Source organism: Aplysia californica, unplaced genomic scaffold (assembly GCF_000002075.1).
Source record: "Aplysia californica isolate F4 #8 unplaced genomic scaffold, AplCal3.0 scaffold00062, whole genome shotgun sequence".
Taxonomy (NCBI): domain Eukaryota; kingdom Metazoa; phylum Mollusca; class Gastropoda; order Aplysiida; family Aplysiidae; genus Aplysia; species Aplysia californica.
The window spans coordinates 1,760,385-1,780,838 of NW_004797332.1; the positions used below are offsets into that span (position 1 = coordinate 1,760,385).

General features: G+C 38.4%; 1 protein-coding gene across 3 annotated transcripts in view; it reads left to right on the forward strand.

Moving 5' to 3' along the window:
- Positions 1-20,247, forward strand: part of LOC101846950 (metastasis-associated protein MTA3) — a 61,270-nt gene extending 41,023 nt beyond the window's left edge. For 2 of the 3 annotated variants that reach the window (XM_005093383.3, XM_005093386.3), the window contains 18 exons: positions 888-1,005; positions 1,400-1,502; positions 2,552-2,651; positions 3,167-3,355; positions 3,811-3,885; positions 4,297-4,355; positions 4,943-5,028; positions 5,652-5,768; positions 6,699-6,731; positions 7,474-7,550; positions 11,052-11,277; positions 12,650-12,823; positions 13,522-13,611; positions 14,131-14,204; positions 16,322-16,324; positions 17,349-17,479; positions 19,204-19,392; positions 19,961-20,247. In XM_005093383.3, coding sequence (XP_005093440.1) covers positions 888-1,005; positions 1,400-1,502; positions 2,552-2,651; positions 3,167-3,355; positions 3,811-3,885; positions 4,297-4,355; positions 4,943-5,028; positions 5,652-5,768; positions 6,699-6,731; positions 7,474-7,550; positions 11,052-11,277; positions 12,650-12,823; positions 13,522-13,611; positions 14,131-14,204; positions 16,322-16,324; positions 17,349-17,479; positions 19,204-19,360 — 1,812 coding nt within the window. In that variant the 3' untranslated portion in view covers positions 19,361-19,392; positions 19,961-20,247. The remainder of the gene's footprint in view (positions 1-887; positions 1,006-1,399; positions 1,503-2,551; positions 2,652-3,166; positions 3,356-3,810; positions 3,886-4,296; positions 4,356-4,942; positions 5,029-5,651; positions 5,769-6,698; positions 6,732-7,473; positions 7,551-11,051; positions 11,278-12,649; positions 12,824-13,521; positions 13,612-14,130; positions 14,205-16,321; positions 16,325-17,348; positions 17,480-19,203; positions 19,393-19,960) is intronic. The other variant, XM_005093385.3, reaches the window with a different exon arrangement.
- Positions 20,248-20,454: the final 207 nt, after the last annotated feature.

Below are 20,454 nucleotides of genomic sequence, written 5' to 3' on the forward strand. Positions count from 1 at the left end.
GGGGGCAGTTTCTTGATTCATGATATCGGATACATTTGCTCAAGAAACATGTCGAAATTCAAATTCTAAATGTTGAAAAAAAAAAGGATGAAAAAATACATAACGTAAGTGCAGTTGTTTAAAGAATGAAATTGTTTTTTTTCCCTCTCTCCTGAAGATTTTGCTTTCTGGGCTTAACACAATTGAAGAGCTTGCCTAAGATACTCTTCTAATTTTTCTAGGTGTCTCCCAAGTTACTATAGCAGACAAAGGTCTGGTAGGGGTTTTATGTGTGTGCTGTCCACTCTTCATTTAGTTTAGTGTTGGTAACTTTTCAGATAGGGCTAAGGCAGGGGTGTGCAACAGTTTTCATTGGCGGGCCATTTACAAACGTTGGAACGAGAATTACAGTCAGTCGCGGTCAATATGTGTAATCTGATGACAGCTGGTATTTTGAGTACCTGTGGCCTTGTGGCATCTAGAACAGTGTTTGTCAATCAGGGTGATATCATTCACTAGTGGGCGTGGGCGATTTGGTCAGTTCGGTAGGTGGAGGGGATTACCTGGGTGTTATTTTATGCCCCCACTTGGAAATGCGTATGTGTGGGCACTTCGAAAATTTTACCTGGATAAAGGTAGCGAATGTGGAGGCTGTCTATACTGTAAAAAGGTTTGCAAGCACTGATCTAAAATCTCCAGGTTGTAAGTAGTGAAGAATTCTGTGTACTGTAAAAGGGCCTAAATTTATATCAATGTGGGATTTTTTGGTAGCGTTTGATTTTATGTACTGCTAATATGTGTTTCATTGTGGTTTTTGAAATTGTTTTCTTGTGAATTTTCTTCAGTGTTTCACTTTTTGTGGGGAACAATGCTTTCATAACCTTCTTGGTTTTTCTTTTCTCTTTCAGGACACATTTTTCTACTCATTAGTGTATGACCCCCAGCAGAAAACTCTCCTCGCTGACAAGGGGGAAATCAGAGTGGGCTCCAAGTATCAGGCAGAGATGATCCCTAAACTCAGTGAAGGTCAGACTTGTTTCCAGTTTATTCATTTTGTGGGTTAAAAGGAGCAAATGTTGTAATTATGCTCTCTAATTAAATGGTAAGGTGTAGAAGGCGGTGTGTAGCAGTTAGGAGCAAGGAATGATGAATTGGGAAAAGTCTAATTGCGTTCAGAACTGATATGAACAACAGATTGAATTACAGCACATGTTGAACTTTTTCTGAATTTTTAAGACCAGGAACTCTAAGAAGTGTAATGAAATATAGTTTATTAGTGTTTAACATGCTTTATATATTGCACTATTACTTTTTTCATATCAATTCCTTGACATTTGCTTTCACTTTGATGTATTTCTTATTGATCCCATAGCATGCAAATAATGTGAAATATTGATTATCGATCTGTGTTGATTGTCAGGTGAAGGTGATGTCAGAAAGTCCGAGGACTTGGAGGAGCTGGTCTGGGATCCCCTTCATGGTCTTTCTGAGAAAGAGATCGATCAGTTCCAGATCATTGCTAGGTAGTATAGATGTTGTATCTGTCATTTGTGTTTTTGTATGTATGGGGTTGATGGGTGCTCTGGTGTGGTTTGCTCCTTTTTTCCTATCAGATGTCTGTTATCCTTATATCTCTTCCTTCGTCTTTCTATACGTTACTCTTTAGTAACACCCCAAATCTTCGGCACGTATATTAGTATGACGCTATGTGTTTTTCTCGTGCCGTAAAACTTTTACGAAATCTTAAACTAGTGTTCAGCATGTGTTCGTGCCTGTGTATGAGTGTTTATAGTCTTTAATTTTGTTTTGATAGATGACCATTCAAGTTTTCTTCACCAGTTATTTCAAATTCTTGTCTAAATTTATGTAAAAGCTTCATAAATGTGATCATGAATAGAAAGGAGTTCCTCATTGATTAAGGTTGCTGATGTCTTTCATTGATAATTTGGTTTTTTCTCACCCAGTCCTGAAATGCTGAGCTGTCTGTGTATGAAAAAAAATGTACTCAATCACATTGCAGAGCTGAATACATTTTTCTTTGTAGAATGGAAAAGTGGGGGTTAAAACTAGGGTTGTAAAGCTGAGAGAAAAAAAAGGTACCATAATAACCAACCGGATGTCTGTTGGCGTTATCACCGTAGTGACCCAGGCATGGACTATGTGGCATATCGCAGAGTAAGCCTGGATGTGCCCTGAGTGTCAGGACGTCAGGCCAGTTATCCATTCATTGTGAGGCATGGTGGTGAAAGCTTGGGGGGGGGGGGGGTTGTAGTTTTTTTTTCTTCTTTTTTTTTTTTACTCAACACATCTTATGTCCTTTTAAAAACAGATTTCTGTGTGGATTTGATGTAATTTTATTTGTTGTTATATAATCTAATATTATAACTGTAGATGTCCCTGATTGGGTTTAGAAAAAATTTTTCAAGCCAGCATTGTTCTTTTTAAAAGATTATTTTTACTGTCTGATGATGTAAGCCTATAGTGTCAAATCGATCAAGAACAGAGAGTGTGGGTAGATACTTTCCTTTTAATCGTGTTTTATGTGACCCTCATATTGCGTCTGTTGTTTCAGATCTGTGGGCACATTTGCCCGAGCCCTGGACTGCACAAGCACTGTCCGCCAGCCTAGTCTACACATGAGCGCAGCTGCTGCCTCTAGAGATATTACCATTGTAAGTAGGAACCTTACACTACCATACCCTGTTACAAAGTTATGGATTGTTTTTTTGGTTTTTTTTATGTGAGCAACAAAAAAAAAAATAAAGGCTGAATTAAGGGTACAATGACTGAATTGAAATGTGATAATTTTTCAATTAAAAAAAAAAGACTCGTCAGTTCCTTTTGGGCAGTTGGATTACTCTATACTGAGTTTATAGAATTGTATGACAGTAAGAAACTTGCAGCCTTACCTTTTTATAAGACTGTACATGATCATCTAATGCATCGTAGCGTTCCATTAAATGTTCATGATTTCAGAAAATTATTATAGTTATGTTTCACTGAAAATTTCATGCTCACCGTGTTTTTTAAACGCATGATGTTTGTATCTTTCTGGTCAATAATTTCAGAAAATTATTAAAGTGTGCTTCGTGCTCAACTCAGAAAGGATTATAAATATGACTCGCAAAAAAAAAAATTATGCCTACCGTGTTTGTTAAAAAAACCTTGATGTTTTGTCTCTCCCCAGTTTCATGCAATGAATACCCTCCATCAACACAAGTACAACATTGCCAAAGCTATCCAAAGCCTTGTGCCATCTGGGGGCCCCGTGCTGTGCCGAGACGAGATGGAGGAATGGTCAGCTTCAGAGGCTAACCTCTTTGAAGATGCCATCGAGCAGTATGGCAAAGACTTCAATGGTATCCGACAGGACTTTGTGAGTATTAGTTATTGACACTTTCAGCTGCTTTTTGCACGCACCTTTTTGTTAAAAAAATGATATGTTGAAGTTTTGTTATTGAAAGTTTGCTCAGGCAGTGAAAAGCGATACATGTCTGTTCCAAGAATGAAATAAATAGAGGACCCTTGTTAAGGGCAATAGGGCAATAATTTGGTCATCTTTGTGTCAATTTCAGTAAAACTTCGAAATAAAATTCAATGAAGAGAATATCAAATTTGTCATGTGAAAAAAATCAGCCAAGTTCAACATATCTTATGGGTTTTTACATTTCAACCAAAATTGAATAAGTTCTAAACTGTGTTTTGTTTGGTTTTTAGAATTTGTAAAAAAAAAAAAAAAGATTTAAATCATTAAATCGTTTTTAGATGTTGTGCTTGCCTAGTTTACTTTCATGCCAGTAATGTTCTTGAATTTTTTTCCTCCCTCCTCAGTTACCTTGGAAATCCCTCAAAAGTATAGTAGAATATTATTACATGTGGAAAACCACAGACAGATACGTTCAACAGGTGAGTAGTGTCAAAACTGTTTCAAAATATGTTTCTCTATTTTTGGCGGTTAGTTTTTGAGCGGTGGCGTGTTTTTTCTGTCATTGGTGAATATATCGAAATTGGAATAATACACATGGTTGTTTTTTAAGTGCTCTGATGTACAGTGTTTATAGTCTAATTGTTATGATAATTCAAAAGTTTTGTTAATTTATATTCTGTGAGAACATTTGCTTGCTAAATTGTTTTCAGTGAAGGGATGGATAAGGAGACTCTTGAGGCCAAAATGTCCAACCATATCTGTAGTGCTTTTTAAGATTACACATGATCATGTCAAAATATACCGGAGTGTGAACATTAATACATTTATTTGTCTGTAAAAACTTTATACTTTTATTTGTCTGAAAATATTTCATATTTTTATTTTTGTAGAAACGAATCAAGGCATCAGAGGCTGAGAGCAAGTTGAAGCAGGTGTACATTCCGAACTAGTAAGTGTTCAGACTTTTCTTTCACAACTAATTTGGTGTTTTCATCTGAATAGCAGATACCTGTAAAAAATCAAGGGGAAAGAACTGTAAGGAGTTATGTATCAAAAAGTATAGTGTGTCAAGGAAGAAAGTGAAGTTTTGTGTATTTCCGTTTCTTCTTTGTATTTTCAAGGTTGGTGTCAGTACTTTTCTGTTTATTTCTTTCAAAACAAGTGGTTGAATAATTAAAGATATTATTATTCATGATTTATGTAGCTAAAGTTATATTATGTCTTGATGCTTCTAATATTGCATATGGGTGGATTTTCTTTTAGAATTGTATATCATCACCATCATCATCATCATCATCATCATCATCAAACGCTCTATCCTGGAGTATAGACCGCCAACAAAGGCTCTCAATCTACCTCTGTTCAGGGCTATGATCTCCTCCTTTGTCCAGCTGTATCCCATCTCCTTTAAGATTGGAAAAAAATCCCTTCTAAATTATGTACTTTAAGGCCTTCCTTCCTTTCTTTTTCATTGTGGATCCCATCTTAAGTATTGTAGTTAGTAAATGTAATATTGTGTTTGTGTTTCTCTTTTAGCAACAAACCAAACCCAGCAGCCATTACCAACAAGCTGAACGGAGCTGACGGTCAAGTCTCAGGGAGGGCGTGTGAGAGCTGCTACAGTGAGTACTTTTATCAGACTTTTCGGTCTCTGGTCTTTGTTTTAGTAAGCATTTTACGGCACTTGCAACACAATAAAGTCATATAAACGGCGAAGATTAGAGGTGTTACAAGAGAGCAACAAACACAAAAAAAGGAGGAGGAGAGATAAGGATGAAAGATAAACGAGTAATTTAAATGAATAAATTTGCATACAAGTTTTGGCCAATTGACTTACAGCCCCTGTTTTGGTATGTAAGCATAGATTTGTTTTTATTCCTAGAGTGCACCTATCTTCTCACAAGTTACTCTAGGTCTTTTTAAATTTTAGACATATGTTCTTTTGGTTTCTGGTTGGTTTGGTAAGTTTTCTAGTTGTTTTTTTTGTTGCTTTACGTGCTGTTAAAATGCATAAAAGATTCATATTGATATTTATCGTTTGAGAAATTATGGACAGAGACAATTTACTGTCAGTTTGTTTCTCTGAAAGTTAACCTCTTTGTTTTTCTAAATACCACAGAGAAGGGGAGTTTCTCTGTCGTAAATGAATTTTTCATGTAAAAGAGATATGCTTTGTCAAACTGTTCAAACTGTATTTTGCGATGTATGAAGAAGTTAAAAGTTTTCTGTATTGTGTCTGTTCCAGCGGCCCACTCCAATCAGTGGTACTCATGGGGCCCGGTGCATATGCAGTGTCGTCTCTGCTCTAACTGCTGGTCCTACTGGAAGAAGTATGGAGGCTTGAAGATGCCCACAAGATTAGGTAAGCTTTTGTTGTCTAGATTTGTCAATACATAAAAAGAGAAAAACTGATTTCAGCAGGATAAGGATATTTGATTTAGTCATGTGTGCAGACACGGTTAAAATAGATGTTAAAAAAACAGAAAGAGAAAATAGAAATGAATGGAACACTTCTTGAGTAACTGAAAACAAAGATTACTTAGCAAGTCTTAAGATGGAATCCTTTAGAAAGAGGAAGGCTGAAAAGGGCTAGGAGGAGGGACGTAGATTTGGGCGTAAAGAAAATGGGATATGGCCAGACAGAGGTGGAGACTAACCCAGAACAGAAGTAGATGAAGAGCTCTTGATGGTGGCCTATACTCACAGGGTGAGAAAGGCCCGCAATGACGATGTAGACATCTACTTTAGGAGATCTGTACAGTTTGTTGTACACCAGGTCTTTTCATAAAAGACTTCAGATAAATTGTTGATCAGGTTGCTAATTTGTTTTCTCATTTATAGATCAGAGAACAAAAAACAAAGAAAAACCTTTTTATTTCAGTTTTGTGTGCAGCTTTGATTCTTTGAGGAGAAAAAAAATCACCAGTATCATTCCACAACCACATAAGTATTCTGGGGTTTCAGATAAAACGTATTCAGATAAAGACGTCAAGAGACATCTTACAACAGAGTTTCTATCTGTTTCATCATGTCCTTTTTAAGTTTTTACATTGACAAAGTCTTGGTTCTGATTTGGGTGCTTTCTTTTTCTCTAATGTTCTGACTCCTTCATTTCACTTATGAAAAAAAGAAAAAAAAGAAGATATTTATTCTAAGTTAATGTACTCTTCTGTCAGTTGAGATAATGGGAATAGATTTTTTTAAGATACTATGGATATTTTGTCCTGTTTTTGTTCCATAATTTTTTTTTTTAGAAAAATGTTTTAAACTTGCACTTGCTCTGTTTTCACAGATGGTGAGAGGCCTGCTCCCAATCAAAGACAAGGTCAGCACCCTTTCGTACCGTGTCTATGTCTGTTTCTGACTTGCTTTCAAGATTCTGAGAACTTAACAATAATATAATTTCATCAGCATCATTTCACAATCGCCTGATCATTTTTTGAAGGAGTCAGAACATTAGAGAAAAAGAAAGCACCCAAATCAGAACCAAGACTTGTCTGCTATTTATTTGTCAATGTAAGAACTTAAGAAGAAAATGATGAAATGGAAAGAAACTCTGTTGTAAGATGTCTCTTGACGTCTTTATCTGAATACGTTTTATCTGAAACCCCAGAATACTTATGTGGTTGTGGAATGATGCTGGTGATTTTTTTTTTCTTTTTCTGTGTTTATGTAGTTTTGACCAATGAAAGCTTTGTGTTACTTTTGACATATAAGACTTTTTAAGCCCATGTGTTATTGTTTGGTTAGTGAGAGGCGAGGTTATTGTATCGTCATACTGATATGCAATTTATGTGTAATGTGTTCTCACATTTCCTGAAGTATCTGAGAATTTTTGTTTCAATCTCTTTTTATATCTATATCAGTCATGGTTCTTGAATCAGTGTCAATATGATGTCTGCATTTTTGCCAAAGTTTTGTTTTTCCTACAGTCAGTTATAGTTTTGTTTTCCAAAATCTAGTCAGTTTTGTTTTCCCAAAGGTCAGTACATATTTTGAAATAGTCTGTGGGGCACGTATATTACTTTGTGTTTGTGTACTTTTTAAGTGTGTCCTCGCTGTTTCAGAGAGGATAGCCCAGATGAATTCCATCCGCATGCAGAAATGCACTTTCACTGGTTGTGGGAAGGTAAGCCAAAGACAGGTCAGCTACTTTTCTATCTTTTTTACTCGGTGTGAACTCGATGTTGCTGTGTGAACATAAACTGTGTTTGAAGAGCACATGGGTAAAACGGGCATATAGTCGCCAACTGGAAAGAAATTGTGAGGATGTCAGATTTAAAAGCTTGTGGACTCATATTCTTCATATTTGTTTGACTGGTGGTTTATTGTTGTTTGTGGGATGGGAAATTCAAACAACAATAACCAACTAACAGTTAAATAGAAATACAGTTATGAGTCTACAAGTGTTGAAAATTGATACCCTCAGGATTTTCAGTTTGTGACTGCCCGTTTTCCCCCTGTGCTCTTCATTTGTCTATCAGTTTTTACGAATGTGATAGCTTCAGTTGCGTGTTGATTTGCTTTCCTTGTTTGTGCAGTCTCGGTGAGAATTGAACATTTTGTTGGAAGAGCATGTGTTCAGAGTGATGTGAATTTGACGTGCGTTGAGTTTTCGTTCTCGTTCTTCGATGTTTCTCATTTCATTCTTGTCTTGTCAGAAGATAAGGGTTGCAACTGTGACCTTAGTTTGTTTTGACATTTTTTTCAGTATGCTTCAGTGTAAGCTTGCTTTGTACATCGTGTAATGTCTCAATTGTTTGCAGTATCTTTTTAATTGTTCCGTTGTGGGCTTGCCCCAGAAGGATAATGCTTTCTTCTGTCCTCATTGCAAAATGGTTTGATGCAGGATACATTATTCATTCTTAATGTTTAAAAAGTTGTAAGGTTTTTACTGTGTCCAATGCCAGAATTGTGAGGACGAGCCCCCAGCCTTCCTGGATAAAGTTAATTTTTTTTTAAAAGTCTTTTTATGTAAATCTCTATTCTGTATTAACTCACTCAACCCTAGGCCTACATGTCCAGGTTGTCAGCTCTGCCTACAGATTTTTACCCCTTTTTGGAAAATTGAAAAAAAAACCCAACAAAATTTTAACATATCCTACTCAAATTTGGTACACTTTTTTTTTGTTCAAATCTTGGTGTGTATTGAAAATTTGAAGGCAAAATGTCATAGTTTTTAAAGAATACTCCATGGAAAAAGGTTTATATACAGAGTCAAAAAGTAAACAAAAGACGAAGATAGGAATTGCGTTCAAATTTCGCACCCCCTCACATGGTTCACGAATATAGCTTTGTTCTAAATTGGGGCTTGCACTTCTGGTCATAATCTGTTTCAAACGAAAAATGGTTATTCTTCCGATTAGGCTATCGTCTGCTTCACACAAAAGCAGTGTTTTTGTTCATGAAGGTGAAATTTTCCGGACCGATTCTGTAGGTGCTAGGGTTGGAGCATTGGGAGCACATACTGATACTATCTGCGTTAGGGTTGGGTGAGTTAAGAAGTTAGAACAGCAAACAAATTGAGACATTACACTAAAATGCTTGATTTAGGGTGCAGGACACAATTGTTTTGTGGTGTTCAACAAAAATTCTGCTTACGCCTTAATTAGCAATAGAAGCAATATGTTTTTGTGTGTGTGTGTGTGTGTTTTTGTGCGTTGTGCAGTCTTGAAATAGATGAATCAAAGTAACGTTCCCCACAATGCAGACAGCTATTTTTGTGTTGGTTTATAAAACTATAGGCATAACAGAGATTTTGTGCTCTATCGGAACACAGACTTGTTATTGACAGTGATACATAGACTAAGAAATTTGAAGCAAACAATGGTTTATATGTGTCAAGCCGCAGTGGAATCGGGCGCTCGTCAATTTTTGGACATAATGGGGTTATTGGTATCCTCAACCTGTTCATTTGCCTTGCTTCGAATGAAGAAAATTTCCCTCTAGCTTCAATAAAATTTGAGATATTTGCGATTGAAGGAGTTGAGAGGTAAATTTACCAAGAAAAGGTCTACCAAATTTTGGTGACTTCCATAGCCTGAGAGTCCTTGAAAACTGAAAATTAACAGTTTTTGCCCCTTAACTCAATTAAAAATTAAAAACCTAAATACAATTCACACAAAAATCTGTTTTTAAAATGGACATAAAAGCAAAAATTAAATAGAGATTGCCAAACCAGCTGAAAAATGAGTTTCTTTGATTTCAGTATATTGAGGAGTGCCTGATTTCACCACGATGCCTCACATATGAACTTTTGCGAGAGCTTAGAGAGATAATTTGTGTTGAAATAGCCAAATATTGTCAGCACAGACTGGCAGATTTAATTTTCATACAGGTGTGTAAACATTGTTTGTCAGAAATAGTTGGCACAGTGTGGACGGCTGAGGAGAGACTACTGGCTACTCTAAGGTATCGAATAAGCGTGCGTGCCGCCGCCCCCCCCCCCCCGTTTATTATTTTACAACTTGCCACGACCGACAATCATGTGAAACATTATGTCGAGAATCTAGATATCTGAATGAAACATCTTTTTTGTAAATGGCAAATTACCCTCAGTATTAGTAACGGTACCGGGTTGGCTACCTCAATTTTCTGTGCATTAAAAATTTTTTTGTACATTTGTTTATATTTTTAATGAAAGTGGTTTGTTATTAAATGGGAAAAGTTGTCACAGTAACTTACTAAAATCACTAAAATTCCATGATGACTTGTACTTATATTCACTGAAGGAGAAATAAAACAGATTTGTTCCCACTAGTACAGGGGTATACGGTTGAATGCCGCCGCGCCCCCCCCCCCCCCCAATAATTTTGCACCACTTGTCCAACCAACCCCCCCCACCCCCACCCCCACCCCCTTTATTCGATACCTTAGAGTATATGTGACTGGTGTGGTCTCAGAGTTAAAATATATGTGTGTCATGACATTGAGAAATGAGGCGCTAGTCAATTTTTGGGCATAATGGACCGTTATTTGTATCGTCTTATTGCTTGTTCATTTGTCTTACTTATGTTGAAAAAAAAAATATCCATTTTGACTTGAAGTGGAAGAGGAAATATCTGTTATTGAAGGACCTAGGGGTCACTTGTTGCTATAGGTAAAATTACAATGAAAGTGGCTGCTGAAGTTTGGTGAATTCCAAAGCTTGAGTGTCCTTGGAAATGCAAAATTTACATTTTTGTTCCTTTGCTCAACGTATTTCAGTAAAATCCACACAAAAATGTGCTTTTACATGGACGTAAAAGGTGTTGAGTCAGAAAAGAAATGAATAAAAATTGCCCAACGATGGAAAAATGTCAGTTTCTTCAATTCCAGTATTTTGACGAGCGCCTGATTTCACCACTATGCCACACATAAGGTTGGCTTACAGTGTGCTGACCCGTATTGCTAATGGAAAAGCAGCCTGGTACATAGAATTAGAAATCAGTTACACAATGTGGCAACTGCTGATGAGACCTAACAGGGGGGTAGCAGTTGAAGAATATTTCCTCAATCATCATAAATGCCACAACCTTTTGTGCTCAAACTCTGATGGCATCCCCCCTCCAACAATAATTGCCCTGGTATGACATGACATGTAATCACCTCCACTAATTTAACATTTCATTTATGAAGTTCCCTATTTTTTTTGTTCCATGTGAAGGAGTTTAAGCTGAAGGCCCACCTGAACCGGCACATGGCCACATCCCACGGGATGCCCATACAGCCTGGCAGCCCGCGACCAGTAATGAAAACACGGGCTGCCTTCTGCCTTGTCACCACAGAGCTAACCCGCATTTCTCGCCGCTTGTGTCGGGACCTCCTGCGACCCCGACACGCTACCCGTTGCCCTTTCACACCCATTAACACATCTTTAATCAAACAAGAATGTAAGTACCCACCTACAAATGAAACAGAGAGAGAGAGAGAGAGAGAATGTTTTACAGAGCGGGTTGTCCCAGCATGTGAGACATGTATTTACTAATGTCCTGTTTTGTTGTGCATATGCGTGAGTGCACGTAACCTTTGTAACGTCTACTGCCATTGTTAACGACCAAGACAAATTTCTCTTTGCGAGGTGAATAAAGATTGTCTTTGTCATTGTCTTCCTCGTGTCTCTCAACTCCCTGAGCGGTTGTTTAGGATGGGGGAGTCAGAGAACATTAAGTCATTTTTTTTCTTTCTTTAATTGTTTGAAGGTTTTTTCAGTGAATTTTGAGTCCCCCCGCGGCAGTGCCACTGACTGTAGTGTCTTAAGGCCATTCTCAAAGGGGGGACATTTCTCGTTCAAGCACAGTAGCATTGTAAATGGGCTGTTTCATTTCACTCTCATAACTGTGCCTGATCTACAACAGGGTACTGCTGCTTTTTCTTTCCTATTCCTTTCTATTGTCATTTTCCTCTACTTTTTTTGTATTTTTGTCACTCTCTTGTGACCTGCTATTTCCGGGGTGCCTTGATAGTTGAAACAGACTTTGTGCTGTTGAAGCTAGAGAGGTGAGCAGAGTAAGTCTGATTCCCCGTAAATACTTCTCTCTTGATATCCATCCCTTGGCGCTCATATGATCTTATGCAGTTGCGAGCGCCATATGCAGTTGCGAGCGCCGTAAATCCTGTACTATAATAAAAGAATTTTGAGTGTTGATTGTCTCGGTTGTCATTGTTGTTTTTCTGACAAGGCTTTGTCATTCCTATCCAACATCTGTTGTCCTTATTTCTCCTCCTTCTTTTCTTTGTATGTCTCGGTTGTCATTGTTGTTTTTCTAACAAGGCTTTGTCATTCCTATCCAACATCTGTTGTCCTTATTTCTCCTCCTTCTTTTCTTTGTATGTTACGCCCTGGTAACTCCTCTAATTTTCAACACATATACATGACCTATTTGTGTTGCGAGTACTGTAAAACCTTATGAAAACTGAAGAAACTACTTTGTCATTTTTGTTTCTCACTTGGTTTTTGTCCTTTTGAGGTGTCACTATTGATGGGTGGTTGTGGTGACTGTTTTTTGTAGCCTGCCCCATTTACTTCTTTATAAGGGTCTCTTCATGTTGTACGCAGGTGACAGGAGTTCAATTCCTGATTGAAGAGAAATTTTTATCTAGGTTGTTTGTCTTTCTGATGGGATTTTTTACCCCTCTGAGCTTGGGTTGACCCCGACAGGCAGGGTCAGAAGCCCGCCTCCTAAACGATCTGACTTGTGTCAATGGAGGCGTAAAAATATGTACATTGACATTTTTAAAAATAATTTTTTTCGTTCTGTGCAGGTCAGCTGCGGCTTTCAGAGCGACCTTCGTACCAGCAGCCTGCCAAGTACCGTACGCCGGCCACTCTAGACCCCGTGGTTGCCAGACTTGGCATCGACATCAAGCAGGAGAAACCGTCACTGCTGTTGAAAGGGCCCAACTATGGTGGTGGTGACCGCAGCAGCACTCCCAAAGGTAGACACACACACACATAAACCAGGTAGACACACACACACACACACACACACACACACACACACACACACACACACACACACACACACCCTTCTTTGCTGTCCTCAGTTACTGAAGCAGGTGGTTAGCGGGTGCTCTGATGCAGTGTTATTCTTCTTTCCTATCGAAGATTTATCAGTCCTCTTTCTTTTCTTTGTATTTTGCTCTCTTGTAACACCTCTAATCTTTGGAGCTTGTATGACTTCATTGTCATAAAACTTGCAAAAACTAAAGAGTTACTGGAATGTTGTAATAGAAGATGTATTTATGTACCTCTGCTCGGAGATGTCTCTTTAATGTCGCAGATCATTCATATGAACTACAGTAGTACATTTATGTTTATCATAGTAAATTATTAGCATTGCTATTGCACAGGACATTTGGAAGTTTGAGTTACAGAAGTGTATGGTGTTTTGACTATTCCATATTTAATAGAAGAACTAGGTTCAATCATTGAATAATCTCATGTTTATAATTTCAATACTTTTTGAGAGCATGGCTCACTAGATGTTTTTCGTATGTTTTAAATCCAATTTCTGCGTTGATGAATAAAAGCGGTACTTTTAAGAATCATCATTCTTATTTCTTGAATATTGTAACCGTACTGTGGTTCCTTTTATTTGAATTTTAAAATGGTTTTGTGTTCATTTTGTTTACAGAGAGACCACAAGAGAATGTCAAAGTGGGATCTGGCCATCCATCCATCATGAAGAAAAGAGGATATGAACAGACCAATGGTGTTGATTCAGGTAGGTGTATGTGTCCTGGTCCTGTCAGAATCAGTTGTCTTATTTAGAAGGAAAGATTTGCCGTCTAATAAATTAAGACAACGTACTGTTGTTATAGTAGACACTTTGTATCCTGCAAAAAAACAACAACAAAAAAACAAAAAAAACAACCTGTCGTAAATGATAACGTCTATATTCTCGAATGAAGTCAGATAATTTACAATATATTAACCTTACAGCTCTATGCTATTTTTAGCCCTCACTTCTCTCTGGCCCAGGTAACACTATAGTCTTTTACCCCTCAGGCCTGGCTATTATTATTAATGATTGTGTCTGAAATTCTGTGCAGACATTTAAAAAGTAACGTCTTTATTGTTTTTGTTTGACGTTTTAAAAAATAGTATATTTTTCAGAGACAATTCGATAGCTTACAGTAAAAAAATTATGTGACTGGATTTAAGGTGGCAGGTGCCCTTAAGGGAAATGTATACTTCTGGGACTGTAATAGTTAATATGGTCGTCCTTTGTCTCTTTGTTCAGGTCCAGCGGCGAAACGTCCGAACATGGGAGTAATCCGCCAGGCTGGCACAGCCATCAAGACTCCAGGAGTCACAGTAAGTAATGTAGGAGAGTGCTTCGGATTGGTTTTGATTTGTCGGATTGGTTTTGATTTGTCGGATTGGTTTTGATTTGATTTAGTTCAGGAAGGACTATCTTAGACGAGTCAGTCAAGTCAGAAGATGGCTCCTGTGGCAGTGTCTTAGACTGGCCATGGGCACGGGGATTCTTTGGTGTGACACACAAGGAAAAACAAAATTTCTACCACAGGACCATGCTTGCAGCTTGCTTGCTGAATGTTTACTAAATTAACCGCCGCAAAATTAATGTGCAAACTATAAGGGGAAGGTTGTTTTTTGTTTTTTTCTCAGGCTGAAAAGAATACATGTAGGGTTTTTTTCCTTCCTCCCTGTACCTTAGCTGATGTGCTTATTTTGCGCAAGAGCTGTTGCGAACTGATTTTTTTGAAAGACGGATTTAAAAAGGGAGAGAAGTTCAGAATTTGAGGTTTCTATTATAGATGTGGACGAAATGCCAATACATAACCATTTTAGCTTTATTTTTAGATTTTTAACTTTTTTTTTGGTTATGCAGAAGAGTTTCACCCTAAAGATACTGTTGGCTATGGTAAAATCCCTCTACCTCAGATCTGATCTTTCTGGTTCTTAACAAATAATCTTTTTTCTCCAACTTCGAGTTTTCTCCATTTGTCGTTTTACTCACTTCAAATAGTAAAGGCTTCCTTGATTTTGAGTCTCAATGTTTATTTTATTTGCAGACAAATATGAACTCAAAAGATTTTATTTTATTTTCACAACAAATTTCCGATAGATTTCTGATTGGTGTCTGTGGTGTAGTGGTTAAGCTCTTCACTGTCACAGGCAGGAGACCAGAGTTTGATTCTGGAGGGGGAGAATTTTTATAAAGTATCTCTGTCTTTTTACTGAGATGTTGTTTCCCTCTCAGTCTGCGTTGGCCTTTACAGGCAGGGTCGAAGTCCATCTGCTCTAAAATTATCTGAATTTTTCTAATGGAGGAAAATCAATAGCATTTTTGAAAAAAAGTGTTCTGAGGTGGGGCAAGCTTTATGATTTGATGGCAACTAAAAGTAATACATTTTCAAAACAGTAGTATATTCTTTCGGACTGAGGCATTCATGTTGTGCAGTTATTTTATTTTAAAATGTACACCGTATTAATGTACACAAAAATTGTAAGCCATTGGTCTTCTTGGTTGATGCAAAATTAAAACAGTTCAGCATATACCTCCCCACTAGACCTGCTCCTATTGTGAACACAAGAGCAACAAGTTGTATCAGTATTGTTGTAGGGTACCAACTAGTGTCTGGAAGTTATCTAAATATTCTAACTAGTTATTATTATTATTGTTTTTGATAAGACAACATATGCATGCATTGCCTTTAGAGATACATTAGTGTGAATCGTGAACACTAATACAGCATAATCTGCGAACGGTATAGATTCATATCGGATTGATGTAAAGAGCTTTTGGAGTCTGGTCTTAAATGACCTTTCTATGCAGCAGGAAAAGTTTCCACAAGTCTGAGCAAGTTTGATTGTCATTGTTTTCCCTCTCCTTCAATATCTGTGTAAATGCTCTAATCAGAAAAGCATGTATGAGCTGAGAAAAGGTAGTTGTTTACCAACACCCCAAGTGTTTCAATGCTTGAGGATATTTAAGCTTGTTTTGTTTTTGTTAGATATTATATTACTTACCCTTCTCATTTCCTACTAACTGTCCAAGTGACAAGTGCATGTAGCATACGAGTCGGAAGTTGTCTGTTTTGTGTACTTTCAATAGGTGAAGAAGATGTGTCTGCATCTGGGGGGGGGGGGGGGGGGGGGGGGGGTGAAAAATGATCAAGATATTTATTGTGTGTATATACTAAGTGAAATGTATTCCTTTGTTGTAGATTTAGTTTGACAATTTATGACTTGACAGCTGACACTTTTTCTCAGCACTCACTCACTCTTTTTGTTCTTCTTTTTAAAAAAAATGTTTTACAGGCCATGTATTTCATTTCTAGGTTATGTCCTGCTTGCTTGTGGCAGCGAATACATGTCTTGCAGACTGTTCATATTAACATTGTTATTGTTTTTGACCAATTTTATAACATGCTTGAATTAATTTCTCTTTTCCTCTCACCGTATAGCGGGTAAGGTCTTCACAGCAATAGCAAATTTTAGCTTTATGCACGTGCTAGATCATTTAACGCTGCCTAAAAAAATATGAGAGACAAATTTTGTTCTCACGTTGAGACCACTGGGAGGTGTACTATTGTTCCATGCAGGGTGGTCCAAAAGTTTCAGTACATCGGGGAGGGGAGGGGAGTGGAGGGGAGTTGTAAAATGATGAGGCCTTTGTTCTGGCCACTGAGCAGCACTGGAAAAAGTCAGAAAGGGAAGAATGTAATGGGGGGAAATCTTTGTGATACTTTCCCCATGTAGGGAAACTTTTGGACTATTCTGTTGTGTGCACCTATCAGATTGGGGTAATGGCTGCCTCGGGTGTTGTTTGTCACAGTTTTGATTCAGCAGGGGTGCTTTGTTAGCTAGTTGGTGAATCGTGGGCGCACAGTATGTTATTCTGCTAACAAGATTCGCTTTTACTTGAAATCTTTTTCATTTGCGCATTGCATATTCAAAAGACAAGTTATTTTTATTTCTAAATGTAACACAATTAATTGATAACCCTATGTTGAGTTGGTAATTAAAAATTTTTTTGGGGGGTTGGGGGAAGAGTAAGAGATTTTACCATCTCAATTTGTTCGGATTCAGTAGGTTTTACAGTAAACTTACTTCAGCTGTGGGATTGGTGGGGTTGAAAGAAGTTATAAAGTATCCCTTTGGTTTTAGTGGATTTCAGAAGGTGATGTTGAGCATAGATAAGAAAGTTTAAGAGGGTCTTGTAGGTTTGAAAGAGGGTGTTGTAGAGTTTTAAAAAGTTGTAGAGTGTCACTGGTCTTATGGCTTTGAAGAGGTGATATGGGGCATGAATAAGGAAAGTTAATGGGGTCTTGTAGGTGTGGAAGAAGCTGTAGAGGGTCACTGGTGTTTTGGCTTAGAGGGGGTGATATGGGGCATCAATAAAGAAATTTGATAGCCTCTTGTTGGTTTTGAGGGCGGTGGCAATAGTTGGTTAGTGGGAGTGAAGTGCCGCTATACGGTGATGTATTTCAGAGAGGCAGTGTGCTGAACCACAACAGCGTGAACGGCCGGAGCCGCTTCTGTGGGAAAAGTATGAGGATGCAGCTGGTGGGCTGGATGGACAACCCGGACGATGTCTACTTTGTGGCCACCGCAGCCACCAGGTACGTTTGTTGGCGACACTTGACACACAGGACGGTGGATCCTGCTCTAACAACCACCTGTCCAAGACAGTCACCCTCACAAAGGATCTTTTCCCACTCCCCCACTAGTTTTTAAAAAAATAAAAAATTTGTACTACCCGTCACGCCATGTGGCGTTAAGGCAGCAACAATGGATCCCCAGCTCTGTCTGTTTTGGGCCATCTTGGTTAACGTCCCTCACGAATGGTTCCAGGACTTCATTTCAGACTCTACTGTGCATCTCCAGGTCACTTTGGGTCTGCCCCTATTGCGATGTCCTTCGGGTGTCCATTGGAGGGCAGTCTTTACAATAGCGTCTGGTTCTCTTCTTAGAACATGCCCAATCTATCTCCATCTTCTCTTTGTTATTATGGTGGTCATGTCCTTTTGCCTACATTTCCGTAAAAGATTTGCGTTGGAAATCTGGTCGGGCCAGAAGATTCGGAGGATTTGGCGTAAGCTGGTTGTATGAAAAGAAGATAGCTTGGCACGATCATGATCAGTCATCCTCCAGCATTCAGATCCATATAGGAGTGTGCATAGTACACAGCTGTTATACAGCTTTAAAAAAATATTTTATATTAAATGTCCATGGGGATTATCTGGCATTTATGGCACTTGCAACTTGATTAGGTCATATAAATGCTGAAGACTAGAGTTGTTACATGCTATCTATTATTTGTACTGTTAATAGGAGAGAGAAAAAAATATGGGTATTTGAGTCTACATTGTTCCTTGCATCGTTCTGAGCCTGAGGATTGTGTGTACCATGTACATTTTTTCTTCCTGCTCTGGGTTGCTGTTATGGATTGATTTTTGCCTGGCAGACACTACAGTAAATTATTTTTCTGGGGAAGAGTTTTAGCTTGCCTTTTTTGTGAGCCAAGAAACATGTCAAAAATTGAATGCGTTGCTACCATTAGCATAGCTGATGACCAATAGTGAAATATTGTACTTAATTCTTTTTTCAAAGTCTGAGGACGTAAATCCTTCTTTATATCGGAAAAAACTTCTTCTCTTTTTTCTGGTATTGCTCTTGACAGACCTGTTGCTAACACTGAAGAAAAATTATGAACTTTTAAGACAAGTTTTGCGAATAATAATGAAAACGAAGCCCATAAGCCGGTTTGAAAGAAGCTTACTAAACATTTTCGACATTATTATTGTATGTCTATGTTGAATAGCTTGAATTTATTGAATACAGAAAAGTGTATGTGAAGGGTTGGGGGGGGGGGTGTACTTGGCCAGTGCCCCCCATATTGACCCGCTGCATAGGTAGTCTGGTTTTTAAAAAATAGTTTTGAATAGTTGGCAACTATGTATTTGGTGGATTTGATCTTCAGTAAGTTTTGGCATGAGTCTCCTTTCTTGAATGCATGGGCCCCTCGAGATGAAATTTAGGGGTTTGTACATTTAGTGTTTACTTTTTAGTAGATTGTAACACATTCAGTGGAAATAAATATTGGAAAGACTCAAAGAACAAAATGAAAATCTTGACCGAATGACAGATAGATATTATTCGAGTTTTTTGTGTGTTTTTAAAATAGCAAGAGTGGGCAGAATGAAAACTAGAATTTTCAAGTTACATTTGCTTTTTTTTTTTTTGAGTTGTAAGTGTCATTTGTAAAATAGTAAGAGCGGCAGTAAGAGCAGGCAAAATGAAACTAGACTTTTTTAAGATACATTTGCTCCTCCCCCCCCTGCAGGAAAATCCGCAAGCAGCTTCAGATGAATGATTTCAAGCGCCTGGCCCGCAACCCGTGGAAAACCCTGAACGTGAAACCTCCGCTGCCCTCTGGCAGCCTGAGTGGCAGCAATGGACACCGGCCCACAGTGCCGCAGGAGGTGGTGGTGCTGGACTGATTAACTCGCACACACACACTCTCACTTTTCAGGTGAACACTTGGGCTTGTGCACATGATGTATTAAGTCCCGCTTAATGTGAAGCATCTTGTACTCAGGATAAAATAAAGGGAACTGCATTCTGCGATGCAAACATTTCGTTTCTGCTAAGGGAAGAAATTAAATTTTTTATTTATATGCATATATATTTCATATATATATATGTACATTGGAGTCTACCTGTCTACAGTGGTATAGTATCACAAGGGACTCACGATAAAAACAATAAAATCTGCCTCAGACAAGGTTACCAGTAAGGGTAGGATAGGATGGGGGCAGAGAGGATAAATGAAGGATTTGATCAGTACTTTTTTGATGTTGCGCTGTCAGTTACAAAGGCTGATGGGTTGGTTCTCAAGCTCAGTGAAAAGGGAGTGGTTGTCTTGAAGATCGTGTTTGGGAAAATGTGGATGTAAAGGTTAGCAACTGTGAGCTTAAGTTACTCATGTGTAATTGTTTATTTTTTTGTCTTTCTCGATTAATGTTCAGACAAACAGGCAGGCGAACTTTAAGTTACTCATATGTAATTGGGTTTGTCTTTCTCGATTTACGTTCAAACAGACAGGCGAACTGGACTGACCCATGAAATCTTTCAAGACAAGAGCAGAGATAGAGTCAAAGGTTTGGTGCAGTGCGGCCTGCCTGCCTGCCTCCCCCCAATCCCTGCCTGTGACTGTGTGGAGCGTCATGGAAGGAGGCGGCGATGACTGCCACACCCACCTGCAGCAAACTCTCACTCACTCGGCTCCCAGCTTGTGTATCATAGGCCCTCACCCCAGCGACCCCCCGGCCCCCCCAACCACTACCACCACATACACACACAGAAACACACTCACACACACACACACACACACACACACACACACACACACACACACACACACACACACACACACACACACACTCACTCACTCACTCACTCACTCACTCACTCACACACACACACACACTCACACACACACACACACACACACACACACACACACACACTCACACACCACTGTTGGATTTTGAAATATTTTTTTTCCTCTCTCCATTATCACTCATCGTCATTG